The 24,641-nt window shown below is 42.5% G+C and overlaps 1 protein-coding gene across 2 annotated transcripts in view; it reads left to right on the forward strand.

The window, feature by feature from the left end:
* IARS1 (isoleucyl-tRNA synthetase 1) overlaps positions 1-24,641 on the forward strand; it is a 131,920-nt gene that overhangs the window by 82,097 nt on the left and 25,182 nt on the right. For both annotated transcript variants that reach the window (XM_084839856.1, XM_084839857.1), the window contains exons 25-32: positions 3,448-3,550; positions 3,742-3,825; positions 5,956-6,130; positions 8,675-8,787; positions 9,331-9,426; positions 11,339-11,515; positions 21,202-21,313; positions 22,948-23,073. In XM_084839856.1, coding sequence (XP_084695982.1) covers positions 3,448-3,550; positions 3,742-3,825; positions 5,956-6,130; positions 8,675-8,787; positions 9,331-9,426; positions 11,339-11,515; positions 21,202-21,313; positions 22,948-23,073 — 986 coding nt within the window. The remainder of the gene's footprint in view (positions 1-3,447; positions 3,551-3,741; positions 3,826-5,955; positions 6,131-8,674; positions 8,788-9,330; positions 9,427-11,338; positions 11,516-21,201; positions 21,314-22,947; positions 23,074-24,641) is intronic.

Below are 24,641 nucleotides of genomic sequence, written 5' to 3' on the forward strand. Positions count from 1 at the left end.
GAAATGCTCAATTCCTACTTTGGCTCAGTCTTCTCTCAAAAAAGGGTCTGTGACACCCCCCCCCCCGGCAAAAGCAAAGTACAGGCTGAAGGGGCAGGATTGCAGCTTGAGATTGATAGGCATATGGTCAAGGAACACCTAATTACTTCGAATGAGTTCAAATCTCCAGGGCCAGATGAACTGCGCCCTAGAGTAATAAAGGAACTGGCAGAAGAACTCTCAGAACCACTGTCAATTCTCTTTGAGAAATCATGGAGGATGGGGGAAGTGCCAGATGACTGGAGGAGGGCTGATGTTGTCCCTATCTTCAAAAAGGGTAAAAAGGAGGAACCTGGGAACTACAGACCAGTCAGTCTGACATCAATCCCTGGGAAAATTCTGGAGCAGATGATAAAGCAATCCATCTGTAAGCACCTTGAAAACAATGCAGTGATTACTTGAAGCCAACATGTATTTGTCAAGACCAAATCCCGCCAATCGAATCTGATCTCATTTTTTGATCATGTCACCTCCCTTGTGGACTGTGGGAATGCTGTAGACATCATATACCTCGACTTCAGCAAAGCTTTCGACAAAGTGCCCCATGATCTCCTGATGAGCAAACTAGCTCAAAGTGGGCTAGATGAAACAACGATCAGGTGGATCCACAGCTGCCTACAGAATTAGACTCAAAGAGTGCTTATCAATGGGATCTTCTCAAACTGGGGAGAGGTAACGAGTGGGGTACCGCAGGGCTCAGTCCTGGGCCCAGTGCTGTTCAACATTGTTATTAATGATTTGGAGGAGGAGGTGCAGGGAATGCTGATCACATTTGCAGATGACACAAAATTGGGTGGGATAGCTAATACTTTGGAAGACAGAAACAGAATTCAGAGTGATCCTGATAGATTGGAGCGCTGGGCAGAAAACAAGAGAATGAAATTTAATAGGGATACATGCCAAGTTCTGCATCTAGGAAAAAGAAACCAAATGCACAGTTACAAGATGGAGGATATGTGGTTCAACAACACTACAAGCGAGAAGGATCTTTGGATTGTTGTAGATCACAAGCTGAATATGAACCAACAATGTGATGTAGCTGCAAAAAAGGCAAATGCTATCTTGGGCTGCATTAATAGAAGTATAGCTTCCAAATCCCGGGAAGTACTAGTTCTCCTCTACTCAGCACTGGTTCGGCCTCATCTTGAGTACTGTGTCCAGTTCTGGGAACCACATTTTAAGAAGGATGCAGACAAACTGGAGAGGGTTCAGAGGAGGGCAACAAAGGTGATCAGGGGACTGGAAACGAGGCCCTATGAGGAGAGACTGAAAGAACTGGGCATGTTTAATCTTGAGAAGAGAGAACTGAAGGGAGACATGATAGTGCTCTTCAAGTCCTTGAAAGGTTGTCACAGAGAGGAAGGCCAGGATCTCTTCTTGATCATCCCAGAGTGCAGGACACGGAATAATGGGCTCAAGTTACAGGAAGCCAGATTCCGGCTGAACATCAGGAAAAGCTTCCTGACTGTAAGAGCAATACGACAATGGAACCAATTCCCTAGGGAGGTGGTGGGCTCTTCCACACTGGAGGCGTTCAAGACAAGACTGGACAGCCATCTGTCAGGGATGCTGTGACTTAGATTCCTGCATTGAGCAGGGGGTTGGACTTGATGGCCTTGTAGACCGCTTCCAACCCTACTATTCTATACAGGAATTGGTATCCCATTTCTCCCCATCCCCATGCTGTATAATGCTTGCCAAGAAAGAAGTGAGACTCTACATCTCATGGTCAGCAGGTTGAACACTTATATCTTACTTAATTTTCCTTTTGGGCAGTTTGGATTTTATGTGTTTAGTTTGTTATTTATCTTGTCTCCATTGTTTGAAAGGAAAGCATATCCAGTTCCTTGATTTCTCTTACGTGTTTTTTTTTTTTTTTAATCAAACTTCCTATTCAGTATTGGCTTGATGTGTGTACTCAGGAAATGATTGACCTCATATTTAATTTATTTCTATCCCATCTTATTGCACGTAGTTTTCAGGTTTTAATATCAAATCATTAATGGTGCAATCCTATTGTCCTTGAGAGGACATCCATGGGCCATAGGAAGTTGTGAACCTCTCTCTCTTTCTGCAGTTTGAGGAAGAGGTCCATTGCCAGAGGCCTCCTCATTGTGGTGGAAACCTCTGCCCTCAGTGCTCTGATGGTGATAGGAACTGAAAAAGGGTGTGTTGAGGGCAGATTGAGGGAGGACTTGATCCAGAATCCTTCTGTTCCCCTGACACACGCACCCCCAACCAGCTGAAAAACTCTCCCTCTCCCTTTACAGTTGGTGGGAGGGAAATTAGAGAATTCCTGCCCATGGCAGGAAAGAAAGGAATAAGCTGCTCCCCTTCACTCTCTGCCCTTGCCAGTGCCAGCTGATAGGGCACTTGGGAATTGGTGGTTTCCTCAGTGTATTCCCCCCCCCCCACTTCCTCCCCACAGCCTGTCAAGGTGTCAATAACTTCTTCCTTCTCTTATCCACAGCCCAAATTCCCTTTCTTCCTATTTCTTCCTACTTCTTCTTTCTTGTTCTTAGTCCTGCAAGTTGTCTTGCCGGATGAAATGCAGTTTAGCATAATTTGATTGTATTGTGAGTTTTTAACCGTATGTTAAGCTGTAAGTGCCAAATGAATATTTACTGTTATGAAATTGTTGTTTATGTTTGAGATAACTGAGTAACTATTACCAAGCACACTTTTATGCAGCGTTTCCTCTAAAAAGCTCATATTGGAATACCTCAGATCACTTTTATTTATTCATTCATCTTTATTTTATTTAAACACTTCTTTTCGCTATCAGTAAAACAACGTCCAAGGCAGCTAACAACAAAAGTTTTTAAAATATACAGTAAAAAAACAACTAAGAAAGCAGTGAGAGGAGGCTAACAAGAATGTTGGCAACCAACTAGCAATAAAATAATAAAAATAGCATTGAAATGTTACATATTTAATGCCTGGGAAGATAAAATAGTCTTCTCTTGGTACCTAAAATCTAATAAAACAGGTTTATCCTAATAACCTTATGGGATAGGTTAGGCTGCAAGTGAATGACTTGGTCTGAGCTACCTGGTAAGCTTTATGGCTGAGCAGGAAGATTAGAACTGAGATCTCTATAGTCCAAGTCTTACTGCTCTATCCACTGTGCCACACCAGCCCTCACGTTTAAAACACTTAGGATGCATGGCTGGCTGGGACATGCTGGGAATTGTAGAACACTTTTCTGTCTAAACATGCATAGGATTGGGCCATTAATCTTTAAGATGATCAAAAGTGCTGTTTTTGGAACTTCTGTCCTTCAAGAAGGTTCAAGGAAGGTTTTTTTTCTCTCTTTTCAGTCACCTTTTAAAGGTAGGATGTCATTTTTGAAGGCCTTTCCTCAATATATGCAAACAGTTGCAGTATTTGTTTTCCTTCTGAATCTAGAGAGGATCTCATTGACAAAAACATAGAAAGTGCTGTTTCCCGGATGCAATCTGTTATTGAGCTTGGGCGGGTAATCAGAGATAGGAAAACCATTCCAGTAAAGGTAAGATGTTGTTTAATTTCTTTTACATCAATATCCCATAAGCACTTATTGGCTTTGTCAGAGAAAAGTATAAGTAAATCAATAAGTTCCAGAAAATGGATTACAAGGAAATATTTAAATAGTCAATATTACAATTTGTGGTAGACCTTGGTTTTTGTGTTCCAGACTGATGATGTTCAGTTTAATTTCAGTATCCGCTGAAAGAGGTGGTGGTTATCCATCAGGATCCTCAGGCCTTGGAAGATATCAGGTCCTTGGAAAGGTATATACTTGAGGTAAGATGGAACCGCAGTAGGCATTGCTGATAACAAAACCTTTTATGTATTTGTGTTCAGGCTGATGTTCTGTTGGCAGTAAGGAAGCACAGGAGCGCATACTGATAGCATGCACACTAGAACGGCCCATATGGACGTTGCACTGTTGCACTTCTTTAGCCACTCCCGAGTGCCTTTTTGTATTGGGTAAAGTGCTACTTACAGAGCCAGTTTTGGTTGAAAAGTGGGGTATAAACATAAATAAATACATGTAAAAAATAGGCCAGAGTCATAACTAGTCTTAAAAAAAAAAAAAAAGGTTTTCTCTCACTTGGCATGACAGAAACTGCAGTTTTTAAAAGATCAAATATAGCCTGTCACTAGCAGGTTCATTTTGTAAGTGTCAACAGCATGTTCTGCTTCTGCTTCATAATCTCAGAAATCGAATAATCCTGGCTAAACTACTACTGGGATGAGCGAGATCTACCTGTAAGTAAGGACTGATTAGCCATTAGTTATACTGAGGAAAAAGGTGTCTAAATTGGGTACTCTCATGGACCACTGCTGTTGCCTACATATGAAAGATCTCAGCAAACAAGAAAAATCAAGCTTAACAGTCAGGATAAATTGTGATGTTCGTATATTATGTACCTTTGACCATATCTTTTTTCAGAGTTATGTGTGTACGACTGCTAATAATGTCAAAATCATGAACATGTTTTGACTTTCAGTATTTTAGTACAGTTTTTGACTATGCAGCAATCTAAAGGGGTCATTTCTACCCACATTTGTTGCATTTTCCATAGCTCCACTTGCAGTCCCCTCAAACCTGTTCATTTAACTCCCTTGAGTTGTAAAGTTCAGGATTCTGGTGCAACAGAAGTGTAAAGGAAAGCTGCCGTTCGTATGGATGTTGTGACTTTCCCTGAGTTTCCCTTTGAAGTGAGGAAGCCTAAATAACAACTCTTTGATGGGTGGTGTGGTGTGTCTGTGGGCCTGCCTATGAAGGGTGGATCAGATATGTGTGCCCCTTTGGAATGTGGCGGAATGCAAGACTGAACACTTATTTGTTGTCTAAAACCTTGTCAGTTGTTTATTGACATTCCTTGTGATTCTAAGGCCAATTATGCTTTCACAGTTGATTAAAGTGTAAATGAAAGAAAGGGAATAATGTGTAGACTATCCTGTCTAAGAAATAAATGAGATGGGAAGAAACATGTAAAATGTTTTGATTGGTCTATACTAGTAAATAGCTTTCAGCTAAGCATTGCTTTAGAGTGCTGATTGTGAACAAATCCTCTGTTTCGGAAACTGAGCCAATTGAGACCTTTATCTATTTTAGAGACTAGAGTGTGGCCTGCCAGACAGAGTGACCCCTTGTGTGGTTTCATGTATCAGATTCTTATACCTCAGTGGCTCATAAAAGATACGTATCTCCTTATAATATTGTATGCACATTTGTTTGGCCAGACAAAAGGTCTCCCAGGATTCCTAAGAGCAATGACATCATAGCAGGAGTATGCTAGAACAACTGTCAGATGCAAAATAGGAAAGGTAGTGCATTTAATGGACCAGCTCCTGTTGTAATGGTTTACACAATTGTGAGTAATATCCAGCTTTTCATTGGGCTCATTATAGAGGAGTATCGATGGTTAATAATGGCTCTTTACATGACAATTGTTGCCTAAAAGTGACTGGGGACTGTTCAAGTAGAAAGAAGGCAAAGGGGATATGCTAAAGACAAGGGCTGAATGGAATGGAAATGATTCCAGAGGTTGTATGACTTCTGGAGTGAGGGAACTTTGGGTTGAGCAAGACTGGGAACTTTGAAGATGGAAACTCAGGGAATAGGAAAGGATATTTAGATAATACTTGGATATTGAGTATTTTGGGGATTTATGTAATTTCAGACTGACTCTTCAGGATAGCAAAGTATTTTTACATGGCACAATACTATAAATAATTAATCATACTATTGTTAGAACTTCAGCACGTGCAAATCAGTGTAATATATAACTGTTTTGTTTGTCCTGTTCTATCTAATACTTTGCCATTCAGCATGTACAAAAACTTATTTGTTGCTGTCAGTGATGATTCTTTCTCTAACTGTTTTTTTTAAATTTATTTCTTCTGTTTTTTTTAAACGTGCAGGAACTTAATGTCCGTCAGGTGACATTATCAACTGATAAAGATAAGTATGGAATCCGTCTGAGAGCAGAGCCTGATCACATGGTGCTTGGGAAGCGTCTGAAAGGTGCCTTTAAATCTGTTATGGCTGCTGTCAAGGAGCTGACAAGTGAGCAGTTGGAAGAATTCCAGAAGATAGGTTAGTAACCACACAGTATGTGTATTTTGTCAGAAAGGTGTATTGGGGTTGACCTTGGAAGCTGACACAAATGTGTTTAAGCTTTTCATACTTTAGTTCTGGGTGCCCTTTAGATGATACACACATTTTCAGAATTTGGAATACTTCATTCCAAATATTGTTTCAGAAACTAGAAGAGTTGCAGAGAGGATTTATGAACTATAGCAGTGCTGGGCTAGCTCCTCCTGTTTTACCTTTGAATGGGTTCTGCTAAAATCCAGTGTTTTGAGTTTGCCATGTTCTGAGCTAAGCCTCTGTATCATCATTGGAAAGTGTGATGGGGCCAAGGTCTTCTCTTGTCACCCCTCATTTCTGTACTTTTACTTAGTGGCAGCAGTGGCAATTATGAATTGGGTTCCAAACTTAGGCCCAGTTTGTAATGAACCCTCTCCATCCCCACTGCCACTATCACTATCACCCCCCTCCCTTTCCCACTGGAACTTTCTTGATGGTGAAAACAGGAAGACTCTTAATGGGATCTTGGACTGAAGAGGCTGCTGCAAACATTCAAAGCAGTATCTAGGGTATTAGAAAACATGAGAATCACAGCTCCTTTTGTTGGATCCCATCCTCTGTGCATACAATGAATGTGCATACAGCAGGCTCTGCCTCCTGCCGTGCATGCATTCATGTGTATGCACATTCAAATGCTCATCTGCAACAAGACTATGTGCCTATTGCACTTTGCATGATTGCAGAAGCCTCAAGGCCCTAACAGAGCCACCACTACAAGTTTTTCTGCTGGTGTTGCCACCAGGGAAATCTTAGTAGAAAAGAGAAGAGAGTGGCTTTCTGCAAACTGGGCCCAGTCTTAGAAGGCTGATTTATTATGGCCAGGGCCGGCGTCAAGGGTAGGCAAGGTTGTGTACCTCCTGAGGGCCCACATCCCAGCAGGGCCCACTGACAAGAGCCCACTGGACTTGTTCCTCCTTTTCATCATTGTGACCTGCTTGTTCACCTGCCTCTCACTTTGGCCTTGACAGTGGTCATGGTGAGAAGAAGAAGCAATAGATACCACTGCCTACTTGCTGACTAGCTCTCTGCTGTCAAGCAAGTAAGTGGTAGCAGTGATAGGGATGAGAAGCAATAGCAGCTTGTGACAATGGCAGTGAGAAGGTCACTGAGGGAAGGGGCCCATTGAGGGGGCTCAAAAACCTGGAGCTGTCACTGATTATGGCCTTGATTCATTATGGCCTTGAGTTTTCTTTCCCAACCTTGCATTATGCGACTCAGCACCATCACTAAAACACTGCACAGAGGCACACTAGGTCACTATAGGTCTTGAGGAATGTGGTACAAGAAACTAAGTGGAGTGGAAGAATCCTGACCCATGACCTAACCAAATTCCTTCTAGGTTTTGAACCTGATGTCGGAACTACTTGCAAACTCACAGGTTGTTCTATGGAACTGTATTAACTAGAAATCTGTGCTTTAATTGTCACTGGATAGTTACTTGAAGCTCCTGGTCTTAAATGGTAGTCTTAAATGGGTTGTTTCTCCAGTTTAAATACTTCTTCTTGGGTGCTACATTGGTATCTATGATTTGTAGCAGCCTTCCAAATCTTGGCGCCTTCCAGATGTGTTGGGACTACAACTCCCACCATCCCCAGTCAACATGCAGTTTGGGCCTGCTGTTTGGGGATGATAGGAATTGCAGTACAATACATACAGAGGGCTGATCTGTAGGGAAAGGCTGATCTGTAGCTTGTGGGAACACACTGATAGGTATTTACAAGCATTCTCTTGACTCACCAGGCCAGTTTGCATGATCAGACAAGCCACCATGGCTTAAATAAGCAACAGTGGCTTATTTGGTCATGCAAACTGGGTCACTATCTAAGAAATAATTGCTCTCTGGTTATCCAAACAATGGGGCTTCTTCCACACTTTTCTAAAGGAGGTATTGAGCAGACTTGCATAGGAGTAAGTTTGAAGTCTGGAGGTTTTAAGATTCTTCATGAAAATAGATGAAGTGAACATGCTAAACATTTTAGAAGCATCATAAGTTAGAGAGGTTTGATAACAAAACAAAATTCCTGAAGTACAAATGCAAAGTGTTACACACAAAATGAAAACACCCAAATACAGGAGTCTAAAAGGGTGCTTACTTAAGCAGACATTGCTGAAAAGGATTTGGGAGTTACATTTTATGTGCTGTAACTGTAAGCCTTACAGAATCTCAAACACCTCTAGTACGGACCTAATATTCAAGTTTTGGACATGTAATATAATCGATTTTCTGGAATTCTTAATCAACAAAGTACTCTAAGTGAAGTTTGTCTAATGCTGAATAAAACAACTACATGAATGATAAAAGGTGAAAAATGTAATGAGGGGGGAAGCTGGAGAACACATGAAGATTAGAGAGACATGCAATATATATGTTACCATTCGAATGAAAGAGAGAGAGCAGCAATATATCTGAATGTTGAGTAATTACAGATTGTTCAGAGCCTGGAACACCTTGCTTTAATATTAAATAGATGTCTTGTTTAAATGAATCAGGCACCATTGTTGTAGAAGGGCATGAACTTCATGAAGAAGATCTCCGTCTGATGTACACCTTTGACCAGGTTACAGGAGGATCTGCTCAGTTTGAAGCACATTCTGATTCTCAGGTACTGAATGTAGTAATCAGTGGTGGTGGGGAGTCCACACATTCTTAGCACCAGTTCCTGTGGATCTCTTAATCTTCAGCATAGAACCCATTTTGGAGTATTTGTCTGAGACAGCAAAAGGCAGTGACCTAAACAGTTGCTTTGTACCTGTAAGCTGGGTATTGCACTGTCAAGTAGTCATGCCTAGATAAAACCTGAAGACCTGCAGTGTGTTTTGCTCCTCCCCATCTGCATTGTCTGCTTACATAAAATGAAAAGGAGCAGATGAAGCATGCAGCTTCCCATATCTGCTCCATTGTGGGAGGAGTGGATTCAACCCCCTTGTAATGATGTCAAATGGACTGAAATAAATGTTTTTAGACATTGTCATGTGCTTGTCTGTCATTATATTGTAAAAGTTCATAAGAACAATGAAGGATAAATTATCAATAATCAATTACTTACAAAATTGTTTTCCCTTGTTGTAATTCACAATCACTTTTCTATGAATGATGTGTTTGATTTACTACTTTGTTTTATGGCATATGCTTATTTTATTGCCAGGTTTTGGTTCTCCTGGATGTTACTCCTGATCAGTCTATGGTTGATGAAGGTGTTGCACGTGAAGTAATAAATCGCATCCAAAAACTTAGGAAGAAGGTTAGTAAATCTGGGAAATACAGCAAGTTCCACCCTCCAACCCGCCACCCACTGCCTGTGTGGTCATCTTGTTGTCAGTGTCATCATAATTGTATTGGTTTATAAAATGTAACCTCAATCTCACTACTTAAAAAACAGGCAGTTAACACTGCTCACACATCTGCACAAGGGAAGTCAGTTAGCAAGAAATCTGATAGAACATAAATCACACAGCCTTGAAGATTATAATATAAGGGTAACCCCAATGAGTCCTTCGCAGGGTAGCCAAACACAACTGTGAGTGGCTTAGGCCAACTCCTCAAATTTCCATGGATGGATTGGTCACAAACATCCCAAACCGAAGTCTAGTATCCAGTTGCACTGTAAACAATTCTGCATCTGAAAGTTATGTCTGTGTTCCAAAGCGCACCCAAGAGCTTGGACATTCTCAGTGGGATTTTGGACTTTACCCCTTTGAACATTGCACTCCTGTTCCCAAACATCCTTTGAAAATTGAGTTCCCGTTGAACTCAATGGGGCTTTTGAGGAGACATATATAAGATTGTGCTGTTAATAATTTTACAGCACCTGTCATCTGAGGCACTTTATACATGATGACGATGTAGATTGATATGTAATATCCAAAGTATATGATTGATCGGTAGCCCTCTACCGGCTGTTGAGATTCTTGAGGCCAATTCATGCTTTACTCTTAAAATTTTGGTATTTAAAAAAACCTGAGTTTGAATTTCAAAATACAAGTAAGGTGCCATCAATCATGAATACCATAGTTGGGTTTCTCTGCAGTAAGCACTGAAGCGGAGGCCCAATCCTTTTCAAGACACCACCTCAGTGTTTGTTGCCCACTTAAATGTACATATGCTCTTCACAATTGATGGTAGTATGCATATATTTTGCACAACTGATGGTACTATTTATACCTGAGTGAAAAAGGAAAATGTGAATCAATTGCTAGATGTTAAGGCTTAGAAGGAACTGTTAAAAAGAAGGTGATGAATTCTGTGGTCCAATCCTTTAGTCTTGCTTCACAGGTTAGTGTTGCTTATTGCCAGTCCGTTGGCCATCAAATTAACTGGTAAGAGCAACCATGAACTGGATGTAAGAAGAGCATTATGTTGGGAACACGTTCTTAAACCACAGGAGCCTACAAGTTTGACTTAGAAGGCTTTTTTCTTTTCCTATTCTATCATAATGGATTTTTGTTTTGTTTTTTCCCTTGTTAACTATGTAGCTCTTGCCAAATCAGCTACAGTATTGCAAGAAACAAAATCTTTAGGCAGATCATAATAACAACATGACTTTGAAAAGACAGGAGAGATCAATACTTTTAACATAATAGGATAATATTGAAGCAAAAGTCTGTGTTTTGGGGTATGTAGGAGTGCATGGAATGTAGATAGAGAGCAGATGGCTATAAAAGGAGAATAGAAAAGAGGATAAAATTAAGCATGACGTAGGTAATTGTGTGTGAAGGTGACTTTTCTCATTGCATTAAGATAACAATATCTATAAATAATCTTCAGTACTCAATCAAAAATAACTACAGATTCATCCAGAACAGAAATGCATTAAATTAGTTAATATTGTTAATCAATAATATTTGTTAACCATTTTAGCTTCATGCAGTTTTTTTCTATAAAGGCCAATTGCACCCTGTAAAACACATTTTTTGTTTTATTGGGTAGTGCATTTTTCACCTTGCTTTCTAGAACATCATTGCACATCTACAAATAATAATGCTTGTGATAAGATGCACAGTTAAATCCTTTTCTGCTTCCATGATTTTTATTTTATAATCATGCTGGGCTATTTTTTTTTAACGTGTTTTGTTCTGATAATAACCAAAATGATTATGGTAATTTTGGTTGCAAAAGATGGCCGATACTCACTGGTGTTGCTGATTTTATTACAGCGCAACCTTGTTCCTACCGATGAGATTACAGTATATTACCGTGCACATCCAGAAGGTGGTTACCTCGAAACAGTTATTAAGGAGCACACAGACTTCATTTTTGCAACAATAAAGGCTGTCTTGAAGCCATACCCAGTGCCTACCTCAAAAGAAGTGCTTATTCAAGAAAAAACCCAGGTAAGAACAAACATGAATCATTTGGAGAATATTCACCTAGCCCATTATCTGAATAATGCATTGCTTACATTAAATGTTTATTGGACCGGGCTCGCTATATCCATTTCAGGTGTTCATATTTTATAACAAGCTTTAAGTTCAAGAAGTCAGTGAATCATCCAAGGGTTCTTTTAAAATTAGTTCACATGGTTTTATATACCCAGCACTAGACACACTCTTTTTAGTTACGGTTTAAATTATTGTCTGTATTTCAACTAGTCATCGCGAAGAGATTTCAGATTAAAACTGGTGAAAGCAGATCACTTTTTTGACTGTGTTGATATCATATGCTCATCATGTGAAAAAGCTCCACTCTTATGGAAGCTTGTGGTGCTCAGGAGGCTACTTCAATGCAGATTTTAGTTGTAGCTGTGATTTGCACGGGCCCATGTGCCATATTGGTACATCTACCCAAACGTCTTTGGAATAGTTTCATTTCAGCAGCTGTTGCTGCCATTGCTTATGTGAAAAGTGTTTCTCGACTCCCTGAGTCTAAACAGCAGTCTGGAGTTCTGTTGTTGGAGCAGTTTAAAGGAAAATTACCACAATATTGCCTGTGATTTATTTTCCCCAATGTGCAAAATGGCAAAACCTATGCAAAATAACAGCCAACAATAATCATTGTGAAGGAGGAATGGAGTTGCCTTGGTTCCCAGCAGTGTAGGCAGGGACAAAAGGTTGCTTGGGCTGAACAACAACCCAGCAAAGTAGGCTGCCACCACCCCTTACATCCACTTCAGCCTGAGCCAGGGGATTCACAGACTTTACATAACACTCCTAGGGCTTCTTCAGCAAAGGAGATTGTTCATGGTCCGTGAAGTCACGAAGAGTCGGAAGCGACTGACCAAATAAACAACAACCTAGGGCATATGAAACAAGAGCCTAAACCGGCACTCTTCTTTCAAAGCCGAGGCCTGAAACATTAAACAGTAGCAATAACCAAGCAGAAGATTCTGGACTTAGTACTAAGGCTACTTGGAGGGAAGCACACACAATTTTTGAAGCAGGTGATAAGTTTATTTACAAAGGGAAAGGGGGAAAAGGGAATAAAAGGCATACAAGAACCAGAATAACATTTGGAAACAATACTATAGTCAAAAAAATAAAGTTACCTACACCTGTTTCTACATACCTAAGCACGGGTCTTCCAATAGGACAGGGTCCAAACTGTAATACTGAGAATCACAATCCAAAAGTACGACGGAGACAAAATGAAACCAAATGAAGACTAAGACAAAGAGCAGCACACACACACACCGGTTTATACTCACTAGCCTTTGACAGATGAGAGGTGAGCCTCTTTAGTCAATCACTTGGCCAGTTTCTAGCTGGCTGAATAGTTTCCTCAGGCTTTCAGGGATTGGGGGAATGGGAATTTCTCACAGAAGCCCAGCTGAAATCAGTCAAATTGGCAAGAGTTTTTCTCTAGCCTTGAAAGTCCTTGAAGCGAGAACAGGATGAGATAACATACACGGGTGGTTTAGCAAGTGTGCGCAGGCCCATCTTCATGAAATGGAGTCTTTACAGGCAGGTAGAACACAAACAGAAAATGGATTTCTTGACAATAGTAATGAAGAGGTGGGCACCAACCCCAATTCAATGCTTCAGAAAAAAGGCCCAAATCGGCTTGCCTTTAGTAACAAGAACTGAAGCCTTGTGCCTCCCGTTGACTATCATGGAAAATCAAACAAATGGCTATAACATTTTTTCTTTGTCAGAATTGGATGAAAGTTGTAGATTTCGGGCAGTATCCAATTGTGTCATTCCGTTAGCACAAATGACGTTGTGCTAGCGGAAACTAGGGTCTCAACTATGTGCAAGAGAAGAAGCTAGCTAAAGTTACATTTGTGAAGCATGGTTGCACAAGCGGTTCTGCATTATGCTTGTGCTACCCGTTGCACTACCCATTGTCCACTCTGCTTGTGCAACCAGTTGCGGAACTGCTTGCACCACTTGTGCAACCAGTTGTGCAAGCAGAATGGACAATAGAAAGATTGCACAATAGAAAGATTGAGCAGAACTCCACTAGCGCTATTGAGTTTGTAGAATGTCACAATTGGAAACTGCCCATAGCAGCCACTTAGGAGGGGGTTATGCCTGTCAAATGTCAGAAAAATAAGTGGAGGGGCTTTTGTGCTATGTGCCTTTATATTTTGATTTTATTTTAAAGGGAATTGCCAATAGCTTTTTTTATTTCTTGGCAGAATTGGATAAAATTTTCAGGGGTAATGATCCCTTCTGAGGGGATCGGGCCTGCCAAGTTTCAGTTGAATAGGCACAGGAGATTTTGTGCAAGAGCAGCCATAACATTTTGATGGTACCAAAAGAGGATGAGCGTATACCCTTATGTTCCTTGTGGACCATTGTTCTGGAAATGGCCTAGAGGCCTGCCTATATAAGAAACCTGCAAAGATTCAGAAGGATAGGTACAGGGGCTAGGGAGTTATGATTACTGAAAAAACATTTAAGGCTTTTTTCATAGTGAACCCTTGTAGCGTTGGAAGAATGGCCATCTCATGGTCCCATCCTTGCCCTCCCCTAAGCACAAACAAAGCCTCATTCTGGCCCAGATTGGTTCTGGTGGCTTTGGAGCGAAGGCCACTTCACCTTGGGAAGCACCAGAAACAGTCCAAAGGGGCTCCATTCTGCTTGGGCTTGGGCTGAACCCCATCAATGTATGTGAGAAGTTAAGGTTTTTTGTCTCAATGTACGTTACTTTACACTTGCTTACATTGAACCTGAGTGTCTTTTTGTTGTTGTTCAAATCAGTCAATAAACTGCATTTCCCATTTTGTTGTCTGTTCTCCAGTTTGGAGAGATCCTTTTGGAATTCTTCACAGTCGCTTTTTCATTTTTATCTCATTTGCAAGCTTGGCAACCTCATTGCTCACCTGCAGTTTGAGATCATTTATGAACAAATTAAGAAGCACTGGTCCCAATACAGATCCTTGGAGGAATCTACTGTTTACACCCCTCCATCATGAGAACTGTCCATTTATGTTTATTTCCAGTTCTTTAACCAGTAAATGATTCATAAGATGACATCTTCTCCTTCCTCATGGCTGCTAATTTTACTCAAGAGCCTTTGGTAAGAGACTTGTCAAAAGCCTTTTGGAAGTCCAAGTACAGAGTGTCTACTGGAACATCCTTATCCACATGCTTGCTGACACTCTCAAAGAACTCTAAAAGATTAATGAGACAGGACTTAATCTTTGCAGAAGCCCTGCTGATACTTATTTAGCAAAACCTGATTGCTAAAATGTGTGTGCTTGATAATTGTGTTTTAATAATACTTTCCACAAATTTATCTAGAATAAACATTAAGCTGTCTGGCTTATAATTTCTCACACACACGCACACACACACACGGATCCCTTTCTAAAAAATTGGTGTTACATTAGCCACTTCCAAGTCTTCTGGTCAGGGGTTGATCTTACGGACATGTTACCTATTTTCATTAAAAGGCCAGATGTGTCACATTTCAGTTCTTTAAGAACTCTTGGATGGATACCATCTGGATCCGGTAATTTGTTCATTGTCAGTTTGTCAGTAAGACCTATAACTTGACCTCATGTCACCACTATTTGCCTCAATTCCTCTGATTCCCTTCTTGAAAATAGGAATTCTGGTATGCGTATCTTCTGCAATGAAGTCAGACACAAAGAATTCATGAAGCTTCTCTGGAATCTCCTTATCCTCCGTTTGCACATCTTTAATTCCCTTGTCCTCCAGTGATCCATCCACTTCCCTAGCTAGATTCTTGCTTCTGATGTATTTAAAGAACTTTTATTGTTGATCCTAAATGGTTTTTAGCCATACCTTTCTTAAATTCTTTTTTGTATGCCTTATTGTCTGGAAGTATGTGTGTGGGTTTGTTTGTTTTTTATGCTCTTCATTTGGCCAAGACTTCTATTTTTTGAAAGGAAGCCTTCCTGCCTCTCACGCCTCATTGACTGCTTGTTATGCATGTTGGCATCTTCTTGAACTTGGTGGTAGTACCTTTCCTAATCTTTGGTATACATTCTAGCAGAGCTTATGTTATTGTAGATGTGGATTCCTTGCAAGCTTGCCTTATCTTTATATTCCTAGCTAACTTCCCCTAACTTCTACTGCAGCCAGTTAGGAGGGCCTTGTTTAATAATAAGGATGAATCAGCTACTGATGCATATCCCTTCTACCCTGCAGATGTTGCTTTTGAGCTGGGCAGTTGATGTGAACAGAAGCCATATTTACATTATCTCCTTACACCCCTTTTTTGAGAGGGAAGAATTTCATAGATCAGGCATCTATATGATTGGGCATAGGGCATAGAACACTGAGTTCTTAAGTAATATTAACTGCGTGGAGAAGATGTTCCAGTTCCTCTCCCAAATTAAGGCTGTTGCTGACACATGTAGATGTGAACTAAGACTATGATCTGATCACATGCCAAATATAGCATTCTTTTATCTGAGTGGCACAGTATAGAAGAGTGAAAATACCATACATTTTGTGCCTTGACCTTGAGTGTAGTAGACACATCCTATAGGATAATGCATGCCTTGAGATTTTCTGGAAGAAAAGATGTAGTCAATGAAATTGTCTGTTTCTTTTAAGGTACACAAGATAACAGAAAAATAAGTGTGACTGTCAATTGATATGACCTTGATGTATTGAAAGTCAAGCAAAGCCCCTAGCTGTCAAGGGCTCCTTGGAGGCCTCTCTCAGTCTAATCCAGTAGCCAAGTCCAGACACAGACAAAGGGATTCCTTTCAAAGCTTTATTCTTCTTTTACAACTTAACAACTCTACAGGTAGCAACTAGATCTGAGCAGCAGAGTACCTATGCCCTAAGTTGGAACAGTTGGTCCCCGTTTGAAAGGGAATTACTGGCAGACCCCTGAACTTAAGGACTAGGGAGAGTCCCTCCCCTTTTCCCTTGGATCCTCTGGGCGCAGCCGTTGTTTGCGCGCCAACCTGGCATTACGCCCCCTTTCCGCGCCCTCCATCTGGCGCCGCTCTCTGCGTCTGCATCGCGCATCCACCAAGTCTGCTATCTGTGCCTGGTCACTCCCTGTACTGCTAACTAAACTAGGAATGCTGGTGGGAGGAATCTCCGTCAGCTGTTGGTCCTAGGAAAGAAGAGTGCGCTCCTCTCCCAGGAGCGACTGCTCTTCCTCAGAATCAGAACTACTCTGGGATTCTATGGGCTCAGTGTCCACCCTGACATCAGCAGATCCTTGCTCTATTGTCAGGAGCGCCCTAGTGGCCTCTTTCAGTACGCTCCAATAGCCAACTCAAGACACAGATGAAAGGATTCTTTTCAAGGCTTTAATCCTTTTACAACTTAATGACTCTTTCAGATGCTATCACCAGCGACTAAGCAATGAACAGCAGAGTAGCCTATGCTCCGGATAGGCAGTTGGTCCCCATTTGAAGGAGAATCACTTGAAGACCCTGAACTTATGGTCTAGGGAGAGATCCTCCCTCTTTCCCTTGGGTCCACGGGACGCGGCCATTGCTTGCGCGCCAAACGGGCGCTACGCTTCCTTTCCACGCCCTCCATCGCTCGTCGCTCCCTGCGTCGAGCGTCTAGCAAGCCCCCCTCCCACACTCTCTCACTGCCTGGGTCACTATCTATCTCAGGAATGCCGGCAGGAGGAATCTCTGCCAGCTGCTGTGCCTGTGAGGGATGAGCTGACTCCTCTCCCACGGATTGCTGATCCTCCTCAGAATCAGAACTGCTCTGGGGTTCTATTGGCTCAGTTTCCACCCTGACATCATCCCCGCTCCCATGAGGCCCCCCTTCGTGCTCCTCCCCTGGGACCCCGGGTTTGTGGGGGTACAGCTGGTGGAAGCGCCTCAGCAGCAACGGAGCATGCACATTTTCCGCAGGTTCCCAGGTTCGCTCATCTGGCCCGTACCCCTTCCAGTCCGCTAGATATTGCAGGCGGCCGCGAGAAAGGTGGGAGTCCAGAATCTCTGCGACCTCAAACTCCTCTTTCCCCTCCACCAGCACTGGCGGCGGGGGGGAACCGACCGAGCGATGAAGGTCACCAGAAACCAGGGGGGACAGCAAGGACCGCTGAAAAACAGGATGGATCTTCATGGAGGGGGGGAGAGCCAGGCAAAAAGCAACAGGGTTAATCTGGGCCGTAATCTGGAAAGGCCCCATGCGGCGAGGCGTGAGCTTCCTTGCGGGTGAGTGAGAGGGGAGGTATTGGGTGGACAACCAAACCCAGTCCCCCAGTTGCAGAGACGGACTCGGCTGGCGCCGCCGGTGGTCTGCAGAGGCCTTGTAGGCTGTCCTGGCTTGCTCGAGGGAGTCCCGTACGAGGTGGTGTACTGCTTGCAACTCCTCTAAAATGGGCCTCTGGCACCAAAGACGGAGCTAAGGTGGACGGGAAAGCCTTGGGGTGGTAACCAAAATTGGCAAAAAATGGAGTTATAAGCAAATTCTGCTTATCAGGCATTGTTATAAGCAAATTCTGTGAGAGGCAGCAAGGAAAACCAGTCATTTTGCTGGTAATTGACATAACAGCGCAAATATTGCTCCAGAGTTGCATTGGTGCGCTCGGTCTGACCGTCCGTCTGTGGATGGTGGGCAGAGGAAAGACAGAGCGTCACATGGAGAAGCCCAAGTAGCTCCCTCCAGAAATGGGCAGTGAATTGGGCCCCCCTATCTGAAATGAGACCCTCGGGCCATCCGTGGAGCCAGAAAACATGCGCCAAAAACAGCTCCGCCGTCTCCCTGGCTGTGGGCAACCCAGAGCAGGGAATGAAATGGGCCATCTTAGAAAACAAATCCACCACCACCAGAATGGTGGTCTTACCGTGTGAGCGAGGCAAGTCAGTGATGAAGTCAAGGGAGAGCAGTTTCCAAGGTCCTGAGGGGGTAGGCAGGGGGTGAAGCAAGCCTGTGGGCTTGCCTGAGGGGGCCATCGCCCGCTGGCAGGTTGGGCAGGAGGCGACATAGGTCTTGACGTCCCGACACACACGAGGCCACCAAAAATCCCGCGTCACTCCGTGCAGGGTCTTGACGAAGCCAAAATGCCCAGCGGTGGGGGAGTCTGGCACTGATGGAGGACCTTCTCGCGGAGGGGTCTAGAAGGCACATAGACCTGGCCGGAATGGTAAAGCAGGCCACCTCGCGAAGAGAAGGGGGTAGAGTGGTGGGGGCAGAGGCTAGCCCCAATTCCCCCACTTTTGTGTGAACAAAAGCATCCTGAGCCTGTGCAGAGTGAAGGAACTCCTCCCAAGAGTGAGGCACCGCAGCTGCCGCCAGGCTCTGGGGGGGAAAGAATCAGAGAGGGGGGGATTTCCCTCACCCCCTGGCTGGAGGTCCGGCTTACGAGAAAGAGCATCTGCTTGTAGGTTGTCGGAGGCCTTCACATGGCAAATTTTAAGGTGGAACCAGGGGAAAAAAAGCGACCACCTAATCTGCCTCTGGTTTAAGGCAAAGAATGTCTGAAGATGTTCCAGGTTGCGATGGTCGGTTCTAACTTCAACTGGGTGCTGTGCCCGCTCCAGCAGATGACACCAGGTCCCCAAAGTGGACTTGATGGCCAACAGTTCCTTCTCCCAGATGGTATAATTCCTCTCAGACATGTTCAGCTTCCTGCAGTGGTAGGTGCAGGGTTGCCACCCGCTGCCCACCCGATCTGGCTGAAAAAGCACCGCCCCCACCGCAAAGTCAGAGGCATCAGTTTGCACCACAAAAGGCTTCCTCAGGTCGGGATGTAACAGGATTGGCTCAGGACTAAAAGGCTTCTAAAGTTCCTCGAAAGCCTGTTGGGCAGATGCCGTCCAATGACGGAGTAGCTTATGCTCTGGGTAGGCAGTTGGTCCCCGTTTGAAGGAAAATCACTTGAAGACCCTGAACTAGGGAGAGATCCTCCCTCTTTCCCTTGGGTCCACGGGACGCGTCCGTTGCTTGCGCGTCAAACGGGCGCTATGCCTCCTTTCCGCGCCCTCCATCGCTCATCGCTCCCTGCATCTGCGTCGAGCGTCTAGCAAGCCCCCCTCCCGCACTCTCTCTCTGCCTGGGTCACTATCTATCTCAGGAATGCCGGCAGGAGGAATCTCTGCCAGCTGCTGTGCCCGTGAGGGATGAGCTGGCTCCTTTCCCACGGATTGCTGATCCTCCTCAGAATCAGAACTGGTCTGGGGTTCTATCGACTCAGTTTCCACCCTGACAGCAAAGAATTCTGAAATGTTTACTAAAAATAGTAGAATAAGTTTGTTTAACCATTTGTGAATACAGTTTTAAATGAGGCAAATTTGAAAGATATTGGTGACATTCCTGTGTATTATGATGAATACAGAATTCCATGTAATTCAGTGGGGGTAGTAGATTAATGCTAGATATTGAGCACAAATGTTTGGGATTTTAGAACAGCCCCAAAAGTAAATTCTACATTAATTTAATTGTCTAGGTACAGATGGCTGATCTAAATGCGATAGATGAGTCTTGGATATTGCAGGTTTTCTTTTGATCAAGGTAGTCAAAAGTCCATCTGTTGCTTAACTTTGAACTAAGACAATATCCCAGTATAAAAACCTTGAATGATGGGTACCTTTTCGAAAATAAAGCAATATGTTAAGGTTAAAAGTGTGAGATGATACCAAAACCTTGCTTTGATTTGTATCAGTATTTGCTATAAAGCATCAAAGGTACACAGAAGACTTCTGGACACAAACATCCCAGCTGTCTGCCAGATTTGAGGCTATTCCCTCCTCCTGCAGTGGTCCGTTGTGCACCGCCACATATTGTTCAGGTGACCCACCTGACCTATGAGAGAGGATTTGGGGGGCAGGCTTAGGAGGCTGAAGGAGGAGGGAACTGTCCTTCCTCTCACTTATGTCAGGAGCCAAGCCATGGTCATATTTCTATCAAATGGTTCAAACTCAAATCCATTACCTCTGGCTTTTGCATTTTGAAGTAGATGCTAATCTTCAGCAAATTCTTCACAATAAAGTTATTTCTTGTAAATGTCTTTAAAAGTCTGTGTTTCTGTAGATTTAATTATAATTTCCTCAGTCCCATGTGCAACAACAGCAAAAATGTGTCCTAAAGTTTGTATGACGGCCATAAGGTAGGTGTGTGTGTGTGTGTGTGTGTGTGTGTATGTGTATATGCCACCTTAATATTCAGAAGTTTTAATTCAGCTTTGGTTTCTTGGTGTTTAATGGCTAGGAACAATTGCCCCCTAGTGGCGAGGGCTGCCCTCTAGTGGCCAGATTACAATGTATCATATTATCTGCATGTGCAAGCTATGACTCCTTTCTGCCTTCCTGTTATGGGGAGACTGTTTTTCTGCTCTTCACTTTTTTGCAGCCTTGAAAGTTAGCATACAGTGTACCCAGAGTTGTCTGTGCTAATATATTCTACAGGAGCCTTCCCCAACCTGATGCCCTCCAGATATTTTGGACTACAACTCCCAGTATCCCTGACCATTGTTCATACTGGGTGGGGTTGATAGGAATTGTAGTTCAAAATGTCTGGAGGGCACCAGGTTGGGCAAGGCTGCCCTGCACAGTTATTTACTATGAAATGGTGTTAATTTGCAACTATTTTCACTAATTCCTGGCAGTGCATTCAGGTTGTAATGGTTTTGAGAAGAAAAGGGTTTGTGTGCCTTTAAAAACATGTAACTGTTGTTTGTTTAGCTGAAGGGATCAGAACTGGAAATTACACTAGTCAAAGGCGCTTTACATCATCGCATTGAGCCAGCATGTGCTTATGTCAATCTGAACATCTGTGTAAATGGCAAAGAGCAAGGTAGGAATACATCAAACTGCTTTTTTTAGTTGTCTTCTTTTTAACTGCTTCTGTATTCCTTGGAAAAGCTACGACGTGATATATTAGGGACTACTTCAGTGTGGTAGCTGTAACTTTTTGTACAGCTTGTAAAATTCCTGACTCTCATTGATACAGCCATAAGCTGAACAGGGCTATGGAAAATATTATATTTGTACCATCCCTGGGCCTGTTGGACTTATCAGATTTGTATAAGCCATGTCAGATGCTAATGAAAGCCAGCCCCACTGAGGTTGCAATACTATATCCACTTGCCTGGGAGTAAGCCTCATTGAACTTAATGTGGCTTACTTCTGACTAGGCATAATGACCTGGTTTGCACATAATGACAACCCATGGTTTAAACAACCCATGGGTTGTCGTGCATGAGCAAAAGAGAGAGCACACTGCCTCTCACACACCTGCCACTTTTACTTAACAACTATGATTGGTTCATTCGTAGGCTGAGGAGCGTGATGTGTGAAACCAGACCAGGGGCTAAATAACCCAGCAGTTAACCCATGGTTTGTTGTTGGGTTAACTGCTGGGTTGTTTGGCCCCTAAACAACCCGTCAGTACAGGTTTGCACGTCACGCTGAGCAACCTATGAACAAGCCGATTGTAGATTGTTGATTAAAAATGGAAGTGGCTGGCACGCTGCAGGCAGTGCATACTGACTCTCTCTGGCTTATCCCCAACAGCCCATGGTTTGTTTAACCCAAGGGTTGCCATTACTTGAGAACTGCCCCATATAGGATTTAATTGTTACTTGCTGTTATTTTCCTGTATGGCTAGCGAATAGGTGGTTAAAATCTGGAGAGGGGTGGGGGAGAGGCATACTAAGTGCATACTTTATAAATAATTACTACAGCACACAACAAATCTTGAAACAATGGAACTACCACTTAGCACACCACAGATCTTTGCAATTCACTAGTCCAGGGAATTTGCTAATGGCCAACATTTATAACTGGGTCCAACCAGTACTGGGCCCCAATGAATAATAAAGGTGCTAAGGCCCAGATCGTTATTCCATCCATCCATCCATCCATCCATCCATCCATCCAAAGCATTTAGATTGTTATGGTCAGGACTCAGAGAGCTGCTTGGGTTCACACAAAGTGTTTGAATATCCTTGTGGGACCTTTTTCTTTGAACACTTGACCTCCATGCCATGTTACAAGCTGCTTTTAGAAGTCTCGTCAGTTTCTAAAATGGCTTACTATGTAGTATTGGGTGGTGGGGGTGCTGTTCAAGCAAAACTAAGTCTCATGTCCCTCTGGTCCTGTGAAATTAGTTTTACAAATCTTTGGTTTCTATCCTATTGTTAAAGAATAATATTTCAGAAGAACTTCAGCTTAAGGCATCTTTACTTTTTAGGTCACTATGGTTGGTTACTACTTGTCAGTTTTAAAGAAGGAATTGTTATTTTTTATTTTTTGACTGTTGTGTAATTGAGATGAAGACAGTTCCTGGATAAGAAGAGAGAACTGAGTCATTCATGTAGGTTGTTTTGTATATGTGTTCACAGTATATAGTCAGTGTAGTGATCTTGATAAGCTATTAATAAAATAAAATTGGTTTCTTAGAATTACTGCTGTGTGTTTCTCTCCCAGATGGTATGGTGTTGCTGGAAAATCCCAAGGGAGATAATAAATTAGACTTCACCAAACTTGTTAATACCATTTCATGCATTTTTGGTCTTGACAATTCAAAGCTAGCGATTTTCAATGGAAAAACAGGTGGGTAGTGGTTGAGAGTGACGCACACACCTCTGATGATGTGTGCATGCATGCATGCATGTGTGTTTTGGAAAACAATTATTACTGTGTTTTTTCAGAATATGTGACATTTTCTTTAAAAAATAAAACTTCCTTGGGCCTGGTTTTTACTAATCCTGTGACAAGAAATTTATATTCTGCTGAAATTGGTTATGAATAATTTCTAAATTATGTTTTTAAAAATCCTGTTGCATGCTGCTTCTATGGTAAATTTGATGAATTTCAAATTGAATGTTCAGGAGACTACCCCTGTGCTTCTTATTTGGCTGCTTAGGCCCAAAGAACAAGAACTTTTCTTCCTCTCTCAAAATACTAGAACTCGGGGTCATCCTATGAATCTGATTGGTGGGAGATTCAGGACAGATAAAAGGAAGTAGTTCTTCGCACAGTGCATAGTTAAACTATGGAATTCATTACCACAGGATGTAGTGATGGCCACCAATTTGGATGGCTGTAAAAGGGGGTTAGACAAATTCCTGGAGGAAAAGGCTATCAATGGCTACTAGTCTTAATGGCTATGAGCTACCTCCAGTACCAGAGGCAGTGAGCCTATGTACACCAGCTCCTGGGGAACATGGGTGGAAGGGTGCTGTTCCGCTTATGCCCTGCTTGTGGGTTCCTGGTCGACAGCCGGTTGGCCACTGTGCGAACAGAATGCTGGACTAGATGGACCCTTGGTCTGATCCAGCATGGCTCTTCTTATGTTCTTAAGATTTAATAGCACATCAAACCCTGCTAGAATCAGAATATATGCTGTTTGCAAGATAAAGTAAACATAAGGCTGTTCTTCATTGCCATGTTGACGTGCTTTGTCTTATGGAGGTTTGAAGATCTAGCATGTATCTTCTGGACAATTTTGTTGAAATACACTTTAGATTTCAACTTTTTGCTGTCTTAAACAGTGCAAACAGGTGGACCATACTTTAGAACTATAAAACTTAGGAGCCACAAATGAGAGAACATGGCTAATGTAACAAAAACCTAATTAAAATTCTGAAAAGTAAAAAATTAAACTATTTTTATTCTAGGTTGCATAGTGCTTGTTAACTTTTTTTAGGAACTAGTGATACTGGAACAGTACTGGGCAACGTTTGGGCCTCATATAGTCCTTAGGGATGTTTATGAGCCCCCAGTTACTGGCATCCTCGCTTTAATCCTTTTTAAAAGGATTTTTTTGATTTTTAGAGAAATTTGAATGTGTAATGGGAAACGTTTCCACTGTGGTTTCTTTATGCAAAACAAGCTGCCTTTTAAAGGGTTCCATGTACATTTAAAAAACCTTGTTCATCATTATAGTATTCATAGCATGAGTTCTGCAACATTTTGAGGCTGTTCTATAATGTTGATGTTCTTTACGCTGAAACAGTTTAATTAGGGCTGAGCCAAAGTGGGGAGGAAAGATTTACAACAATTTCCTTCCCTGCAAAACGTGCTTCTTTTCTTGGTGAGCGGTGTGTGGCAGGGGTGGGGAGGTGTTTGAGTGACTGATGAAAGCATTCCTTGTACATTCGGGCAGCCCATGTCCCTTC

This window comes from Heloderma suspectum, chromosome 2 (assembly GCF_057233095.1).
Source record: "Heloderma suspectum isolate Gila_16-S chromosome 2, 16-S_ref, whole genome shotgun sequence".
Taxonomy (NCBI): Eukaryota; Metazoa; Chordata; class Lepidosauria; order Squamata; family Helodermatidae; genus Heloderma; species Heloderma suspectum.